The sequence below is a fragment of the Salvelinus fontinalis genome, chromosome 29 (assembly GCF_029448725.1).
Source record: "Salvelinus fontinalis isolate EN_2023a chromosome 29, ASM2944872v1, whole genome shotgun sequence".
In the NCBI taxonomy this organism is placed as follows: Eukaryota; Metazoa; Chordata; class Actinopteri; order Salmoniformes; family Salmonidae; genus Salvelinus; species Salvelinus fontinalis.
Genome location: NC_074693.1, coordinates 19,509,035 through 19,518,769, shown reverse-complemented (window position 1 = coordinate 19,518,769; position 9,735 = coordinate 19,509,035). Strand labels below are relative to the sequence as shown.

The following is a 9,735-nucleotide window of genomic DNA, read 5'->3' as shown; positions in this document are numbered from 1 at the left end:
ATGAGCTTATCTAATCAGTGTGCAAATGATACTGTAGTTGTGGTTTAGTTACCCCATGAGTCAATGTCAGAGGAGAAGAGAAAAAAACAATTAACTACTACATGCACACACACACAGATTGTGTAATTGCCGTCATTACACAGCCAACCTTTGTTTTCACATTACCCATCCCCATCATTCCACCCCTCACTTAACTGCTGCAGCCAACATGACCCAGTTTCTCACACTGTAGCTGCATGAGAGTCGAGGTTTCCAGTACCCGTACGGTTAACTGTGCCAAAGGAGAAGTGCATAACCAGTCTAAAGTCCGTCAAAAGCTGCTCCGCATACAGATCAGAGGGATTTCACAACATAGCAGACTGCTACATTAAACCAAGATGGTGATTATGTCTGGAACATACACCCTGGGGATCATATGTCTGGTCCTTCTGATTGTTCTGTTGGCCTGCATCATGTACCATCCACTGAAGAAATACTTTCAGGACTGGAACGATTTGAGGCCAATCCCTGGAGTGGATGGAGCTTATCCAATCATTGGGAATGCACTTCTGTTCAGCACTAATTCAGGAGGTAAGATCCTCTCCTCTGAGCTGTATTTAGGTTAGGCTATCTAATATTTCCCAAGTAAAAAATGCAATAGCAGTACTTTTTCTTTTTTGGTAGATTTCTTCAACCAGATTATTGAAGGCACTAAGGAGTTCAGACATTTACCATTGCTGAAGGTTTGGGTTGGACCCCTGCCATTGGTGGTCTTATTTCATGCAGAGACTGTGGAGGTAATCGCCACACTGCTGGGACTTTTTTACTACCTGTATTACTGCTGACGCTGACTGGATAATCATCAGATACTGTCAGAGCTATAGCACATTACCTATCCATTGAGCATAACTTTAATGTTTAAACTTAATTTGGATCCCCATTAGCTGACGTCATGACGACAGCAAGTCTTCCAATCTTTTGTTAATTCTGGTCTGTGTTTCTGGATCTGTTCTCATTTCATTTGTTCTCTTCCAAGGGGATTTTGCACAGTTCCAAACACATAGACAAGGCCTATTTCTATAGGTTTATGCAGCCTTGGCTGGGGACTGGCCTGCTCACCAGGTAGGTCATTTTCCTCTTCCTTCCTTCCCCCATTATCAAAAACAGTATTGGCACTGAGGACTTTAAACTGATTACATGGGGCTGCCTTAAATCGATTTAAGGCAGCCCTCTGCACCCCTCTGATTCAGTGTTGGTTTTATCCCAAATGGCACCCTATTCCCTTTATAGTCACAAATTATAAATAAATCATTTTTATAAATAAAAAAAAAGATAAATAATTTTTGTTATATCCAATTGGTAGTTACAGTCTTGTCCCATCGCTGTAACTCCCATACGGACTCGGGAGAGGCGAAGGTTGAGAGCCAAACACGATCCTGCCAAGCCGCACTGCTTCTTGACACACTGCTCGCTTAACCCGGAAGCCAGCCGCACCAATGTGTCAGAGGAAACACCATCTAGCTGGCAACCGAAGGCAGCATACATGCGCCCAGCCTGCCACTAGGAGTCGCTAGAGCGTGATGGGACAAGGATATTCCAGACAGCCAAATCCCCCCTAACCCGGACGACACTGGGCCAATTGTGCACCACCTCATTGGTCTCCTGGTCGCGGCCGGCTGCGACACAGCCAGGATCGAACCCGGATCTATAGTGATGCCACTAGCACTGTGATGCAGTGCCTTAGACCGCTGCACCACTCGGCAGGCCATAGTGCACTACTTTTAACCAGGGCCAATAGGGCTTTATAAAGAATTGGGCTGTATAAAGAATAGGGTGTCATTTGGGACATACTCAAGGTAATTCTCTGTCCTGCCTCTAACAGCACAGGGGATAAGTGATTCTCTCTCTGTCCTGACTAACAGCACAGGGGATAAGTGGCGTGGCAGAAGGAAGATGTTGACCCCGACTTTCCATTTCTCCATCTTGGCTGAGTTTCTGGAGGTGATGAATGAGCAGGCTGAAGTTTTAACACAGAAACTGGAGAAGCAGGCGGGAGGAGATCCATTCAACTGTTTTAGCTACATCACACTCTGTGCTTTGGACATTATTTGTGGTGAGTGACTGATTTTGGAACGGCACTGTAAAAATCAACTCTCCAAATCTGTGATCAAAGTCATTTGTAATAAATGCTAATGATAACACATTGATTCCTATTTTTTGTTTTTGTTTCAGAAACGGCAATGGGAAAGAACATCTACGCACAAAGTAACAGTGAGTCTGAGTACGTCCGCAGTGTGTACAAGTAAGTATTAACATGTTAATAAACTATCATGACATAGTCTTATACACTGTCTACATCCTGTCTATATCCTGTCTATATCCTGTCTACATTCCTTGGTGTTTCTGTTAGATTTACTGAGCTTTCTTTACAGAATGAGTGACATCATCGGTCGTCGCCAGAGAGCCCCCTGGTATTGGTCAGACTTCATCTACAGTCTGTTATGGGAGGGGAAGGACCATGACAATAGACTGAGGATCCTCCATTCATTCACTCAGAGTGTGAGTAGATCTACTGAGGTCTTTAAGGTCCAAGTGTTTGTGGTTTGGACTGCCAAAAATGATCATGCTAACAAAATGGATTTAACAATATATAACAGATAAGAAAGGATTCCAGTTGACTGACTATCATCTGTTATATATTGTAATAATCATCTTGTTAGCATGGCTGTTGGCACAGATTTATTTTGAACAAAAATGAAATATAAAGGTATGGTATTAATGTTTGTGTAATCTCCAGGTGATCAAGGAGAGAGCAGAAAGCATGGAGTATGCAGGTTCTGACAGTGAATCTGACCATGGCATCAAAAGGAGAAGACTTGCCTTCCTGGACATGCTGTTAAAAGCCACTGATGAGGAGGGAAATTACTTGAGCCATAGTGATATCCAAGAGGAGGTGGACACCTTTATGTTTGAGGTAGTGTAATGAAACCCAACACCAATATGATCACACATTTAGCATGCGACTCCACTGAGGCGCTCTGCAATCGAATAACACTTCATATTGTAGGTGGGATAGTTCCTCTTTGTACTTGAATTTACTAGATGTACATTAGACAACTGCACATGCGTTACGTCCCAAATGGCACACTGTTCAACACAACCCTAATGCGCTCTTCTGAATGATTGTGTGTTGTTAGGGCCATGATACCACGGCAGCCTCTATGAACTGGGCCCTTCACCTACTGGGATCCTACCCTGAGGTCCAGACCAAGGTCCAGGAGGAGCTCCAAGTGGTGTTTGGTAAATATACTCCTTTACATTCATATTCCTGTTCTCTCCTCATCCCATGTGACAGTTGTATTACAGATAGTGTCTGTCTCACTACTGCTTTACATTCATATTCCTGTTCTCTCCTCATCCCATGTGACAGTTGTATTACAGATAGTGTCTGTCTCACTACTGCTTTACATTCATATTCCTGTTCTCTCCTCATCCCATGTGACAGTTGTATTACAGATAGGGTCTGTCTCACTATTGCTTTACATTCATATTCCTGTTCTCTCCTCATCCCATGTGACAGTTGTATTACAGATAGGGTCTGTCTCACTACTGCTTTACATTCATATTCCTGTTCTCTCCTCATCCCATGTGACAGTTGTATTACAGATAGGGTCTGTCTCACTATTGCTTTACTTTGATATTCCTGTTCTCTCCTCATCCCATGTGACAGTTGTATTATGAAATCCCATCAATATATCCCTCTTTTTCCCACCCAGGTTCCTCCAACCGCTCCGTCACCGTCGATGACCTGAAGAGGTTACGTTACCTTGAATGCGTCATCAAGGAGACCCTTCGCCTCTTCCCCGCCGTGCCCATGTTCGCACGCACCGTAAGCGACGACTGTCACATCAGTAGGTGGCAGCAGATTGTCCCAAAGTGCACCTTTACCTGTAAAACGGCAGCAGACTAAGATCCTCACTGTTTGAAGCCATGGGTGTCATCTCCATCTCATTGAAACAGCACATGTCAGGACTTGTATTTCCGTCTGCCATTGTCAGCTCTGGCAGCCTGTTCTCCATTCTCTCCGCTTGCAGTAAAAGCATTTTCCGATAGCGTAAAACCAAGGCGGAAGCAGATGGATGGATTTCACTGTTAGACTAATTAGAATATTATATGCACTTCCTGTTATCTCTGAATATAAGCATAACTGTAGTTTTAGAGGAAATACAGATTTCAACATTTTCAGAGGAGTTTGTCGACTCAGTGGCGAAATCACAGTGTTAGTAATCCGGTCTTCCTTTTCAGGGTGGGCAAGCATCTGTTAGTCTGAGTATGGGTACATGTCACTCTTTGCCAAAGGACTGAGCTTTGATTCCACTGTGTGACCAAGCAACATCCTTACTTAATACAAGTCAGTGTTTTACTGCAGGTAGAAAATATTGACATGATGTTCAACGCAACTGTCAGCACAATGAGCCCACAGTTAGAAATTAATTAAATGTAATTCCATGACTGATACTTAATATCCTCCCATTACAGATGGCTTTAAGATTCCTAAAGGAGTGAATGCCCTGATCATTCCCTTCGCCCTGCACCGTGATCCACGATACTTCCCGGATCCCGAGGAGTTCCGGCCAGAGCGTTTCCTGATAGAGAACAGCACAGGACGACATCCCTACGCATACATCCCATTCTCCGCTGGACCCAGGAACTGCATCGGTTAGCTCAGGACATACTACCATTCATATCCCTCTCTCCTCTTAATATGGGTCTAATATACGAACCATGATATATCAAAATGATTGCAATGGTACAGACACAGGGCAAGGACCCAGCTAAATGCTTTTGACCCACAGTCTGGCTTCAGGAAGTGGAAAAGAAACTGAAAGGAGAAGCTCAATTTAGAAGCAGGGCGCTGTACCTTCCCTGATGGGTCACATTGCATTAAAGCCAACACTTATTATGAAACAGCTTCCTCACTTACCTCTTTTACGCTCCCATTCCCTTTAAGAGCCCACTCTTCCTCAAGAATCAATCATCCATTTAGCGAGGAGGAGCAAAGGAGCACTGACTCTCCATCTCCTGAGAGGAGAGCCACTGCCGCCAATCAGCCCTGTCTCCCACACAATGAATGAGACAGATTGTCTCAATACTCAAGATGATAGAGTGGGGGGGTAGAGAGAACAGAGAGAGAGTGACAAAGAGAGACCCACAAAAGCTGAATGAAAGGAAAGAGTTGTCTGATTGTATGGTCAGATTGTTGTCTACTGTATGTCTGAATCTGTATTGCCTACTACTTACTAAAACTACAGACTGTGTACTAATACTACATACTATTTTGAACATACTGTTCAGTAAAAAAGTATGCAGTAAGCAACAAATATAAACATACCACTCACCCATACTGAGAAGGCTTCATCTGAATGCGCAAGTGAGCTTGATCCCCGCCATTCATTCATCTTTGTAGAGCGCGTCCCCTATTTTGATTATCAGCTGTTGTGAAACACCTGTGAGGGTGAAAAGACAATTCTCTTCCTCAATAGTGTGCAGCTAATTCTACATGATAAAAATACAAAATTAGTATGACATCCTGGCATTTAAAGCATACTCAAATTTCTAAATGTCACATACCCAAAAAGCCTACTATTTAGAACACAAGTATGGGTATTCGGAAAGGCCTATGTCAGTGTATGGTGTCCTCACATGCATGTCTGTATGTCCTTTGTCTCCAGGCCAGAGGTTTGCCATGATGGAGGAGAAGGTGGTGCTGTCTTCGGTGTTGCGTCACTTCTCCGTGCGGGCCTGCCAGAGCCGAGAGGAGTTGAGACCTCTGGGTGACCTCATACTCCGACCAGAGAAGGGTATTTGGATTACGCTAGAGAAGAGACAATGCTAGAGAAGAGATGCTAGTCTCCCCCGGCAAACAGCTTCTAATATGATACTCTGGCTTTTTGGCATGCTAGAGAAGAGTTGCAAGCCTCACATGGCTAACAGCTTCCACTATGGTACTTTGTCATGCTAGAGAAGAGATGCTAGCCTCCCCCGACTAACAGCTTCCACTATAATACTACGGTACTTTGTCATGTCGTAATACATTGTTTTGTTGTAGCCTCTTTCTCAATCTTGTGTCTATATTATAGCAAGTGTTTTTTAATAAATACAAATGATGTATGAAGGTTAAATTGTTTTCTTTAGTTGAATAAAGTAAAACAAAGGGATTCTGTCTGGATAAATATATTTGCTAAATCAGTGTTTCTGACCTAATGATTCAGCTCCAGTGGCGACCCGTAATTCAGGGCAGGTGAGGCAGAGCTCTGTTCAGCAAAAATAAAAAGTGCCTGTTATTTTGGCTTTAATATGTATCACATCAGTTTGCAAACAATGTAAAAAAATATATAATTAATTGAGTTAATAAAGCCGCTTACAAACATGGTCTCTTTTGCTTTCTTGACTAAGGCAGCTCCAAAATGCAGGCGTTTCAGCCTAGCTCAGTGCTTTTTGTGGTGGTGGTGCAGCCAGTGGAAAATACGGAGCGTAGGGGTTGGTAATGTTCTCTAATTGCGCCATGTTTGGCTCAGTGTTCTGTTACTCATGGGAACACTACGTCACCGCAAACTCTACGGGCAGAGCTCGAAAAATCAAGCCCCTTGGGTGCTGCCATATAGTTACATTAGAAGTGCCCATCCAAGAATGCTCAAGGTGATTGGCCACAGATAAAATGATGTCAAATCACGTTATATCTACCATAGCTTTGATTGGACTGTCAACATCATACATTCAATCTTATCTGGCAAGCTAGCAGTCATCATCATGAATCAAGACGACAATCTACTGGCAAATCCTTTTTAATCCTTGTCATATGAAGAGAAATTATAGATCAAACGTATTGGTGCTCATAGGCCATTGGACATAAACATTACACAAGTTGGAAATCGCAAATTCAACAATGAGTGGTTTGGAAGGAATCTGTGGCTAACTGCAAGCGTTGCAAATTAATCACTAGCCTGCTATTCAGTGGAGTGGGTGTGTGGTCTGGGTTTAAGAGTCTCTTTTCCAAGCTTAAAAGGATCGACATTCAACATTGGCCATGCTGTCAATCCAGCATGATTTCGGCCACGTTCAAAACAACTGGAAACTCGGAACTGGGAAATCTGACTTCAGTGAGTTCAAGACAACTGGGAACTCAGAAAAAAATGTCCTCCGACTGGGAAAATAAGATTTCAATGGTCATCCAACTCAGAATTCCAAGTCGGGAAATCGGGCTTCTTTCTAGCGTTCCGACCTAAAGATCACTGATGTCAGTGTTCCCAGTTGTCTTGAAAGCACTGTAAATCCAGAAAACGTTAGACTTTGATGACAAAGTTTGATGACAAAATTTGCCCACAAAGGACCGCCGCATCACCTTCCTGTTCAAAGCACAGCACAACAAGATGAGCCCAAAAATGTCTTGTATGCTGCTGCATAAATGATGTAATATGCCAGGGAGATATATATACTGTAGCTAAGAAAGTCATACTATGTATATGTTGTGTAGTAAGCTGTTAGCTGTTGGTGGTGTTCATGTAGCCTATAGCCTGTTTTAGAGAAATGTCATAGAATATTGTAAGAGTCGTCTGCTTATATGCCCCCTTTATTTATCGTACGGTTCTGACTTGATGTACATGAAGAATACTGTAAGAACGGCCCATGTTCTGAATTCTGTCACTGTATATTTCAGAAGTGCTGAACAAATAGTTATATTGACTTTGTCCGTTCAAGCTCGCTCATTAATGTATTAATGGAAATTATGAATTGCCTCTTATCTGCTCGTCGTCCCCTCATGCCATAGTTTGTACATCTCAATTCACAGTAGAAACCATATTTGTTTAAGCAAGTCAGCCATATCAGCTATGTTTTTTTAAAGGAGGTAAATGAGGCTGAATGAACTGTTCTACTGCCAGACAAGGCTCCGCTGATAGCCAGGTGTAGCAGTGGTAAGGATTCACTCCATGGTGCTGGAAAGAGAGCTCTGCTGTTGGTAGAGCTTTATGTAGGCCTTAACAGTTTGTTTGAACCTTTTGTCACCGTTATAGTGCAATTCATGTGTTGTGTTGTGTCATGGCTTAGCTGGCATGCTTCACATTTTTTGTTGAGTTTGCCCAACCAATATTTACATGCTGTTCATCTCTGAGATGCTGGGTATTACCTGTAATGAATTCCATCATGATGGGCTTCAGATTGGCAGCTCTGCCCTCCCTGGCTCTCCGATGCCCCATAATTTCCAACATAATTTGCAGGATGTCCAAGTAATAAAGAGACTGGCAGGAATCTTCCGTCATTAGTTGGATTCCAGGTTGTGCATGCCTCAGGTGAGAGCTGGTCTCCTGGGGAACTGATCTGACTGAGCTGACTAATGCAAAACTCAGTATGCCCACTTCACAGTGGCCATGCACCACCAAACTTTACCACACTCTAGACACCAGGGTGAACGTTTGAGGATTGATTAGTTAATTGGAACCCATCCAAACTGATCAAAATAGCACCCTCCTGAGAAGGCTTGTTTGAAATAACGCAGGATGTCCACCGTGGGCCAGTATTGCACCTCATCAGCAGTGATGTGGTGGTTAAAAATAATTTTTGGGTAAACTAATCGCTGGTCACAGTGAAAAAAGCTCCCTATACTCACAATTAATTTTTCCACAAAAGGTGGGTAAACTGCGTTACATGTGTTTCCCCTCCACTACAACACTGCTCATCAGCTGTTCACTCTCCTCAAGACAACAGATAGGGTGCAAGTCAGGGTCCATATCCACAAAGCATCTTAAACTAGGAGTGCTGATCTAGGATCAGGTCCCCCCTGTCCATGTAATCTCACTCATTGTGATATAAAAGGCAAAAGTCATCCTAGAACAGCACTCCCACTCAGACACACTAGCCCAGTTTATACCTGATTCAAACGTGTCCTTTGTCCTGATCTTGTCCACATTCTGATTTTGCCCGTCATTTTTACACAAGTGCAGACAATCAAAAGACACATTGTGATCAGATCTCCCTGCCAACCTCCGGAGGAAGTCAGGGACTCATTGTGTCTAGATATCTTACAAGTCTAGACAGATCTGGACAATGAAACCATTTAAATCATCATTAGTTCACTCTCTAAAATCATTGACAGGTGGCACCATTGACTTGATTTCTCTTTAAAAAAAAATACATATTTGTTTGACAGAATATCTATAAAATAATGTGCATACAGGGAGGGACCAGGAAATCCTTTCACAATGTGGACGCAGTGGATGGATAAGAGAGACATTTTAATACCATGTGTAAATGCAATGGCTTATTATATGTGGGCACAATCAGAGTGTGGATGAGATCAGGACAAAGGACGAATGTTAGAACCAGGTATAAACAGGACTTTTGTGAATCCAGGTCAAGGGCTCCAGTCTTACTCATACCCAACTGGGCATAGATGTCAATTTAACGTCTATTCCACGTTGGTTCAACGTAATTTCATTGAAAGGACATGGAAACAACATTGTTTCAACCAGTGTGTGCCCAGTGGGAAATGGACACTCCAAATCAGCAAAAGTTGAATGGGAGGAGCGGAGTCCCACAGTCAATCAATGTAATGCATTAGATTTAGTGGCTGGCTAACATAACGTCTCTTCAAGGAAGTATAAAGCTGACAACATTCCAGATCCCTTTTTTAATGGATTTCTCGAACCCTGTTGAAACAGAAGACAAGATCCATGGCCATGACGATGTTTACAGGGGCCT

At 42.9% G+C, this 9,735-nt stretch overlaps 1 protein-coding gene across 1 annotated transcript; it reads left to right on the top strand.

Moving 5' to 3' along the window:
- The first annotated feature begins 126 nt into the window (after positions 1-126).
- Positions 127-6,412, top strand: LOC129827564 (cytochrome P450 4V2). The gene is made up of 11 exons (XM_055888521.1): positions 127-570; positions 664-776; positions 1,016-1,101; positions 1,902-2,092; positions 2,212-2,281; positions 2,412-2,538; positions 2,777-2,953; positions 3,177-3,279; positions 3,756-3,890; positions 4,519-4,698; positions 5,712-6,412. The coding sequence occupies exons 1-11, from the start codon at positions 378-380 to the stop codon at positions 5,873-5,875; spliced, it is 1,539 nt and encodes a 512-aa protein (XP_055744496.1). The 5' UTR covers positions 127-377; the 3' UTR covers positions 5,876-6,412.
- The last annotated feature ends 3,323 nt before the right edge of the window (positions 6,413-9,735 follow it).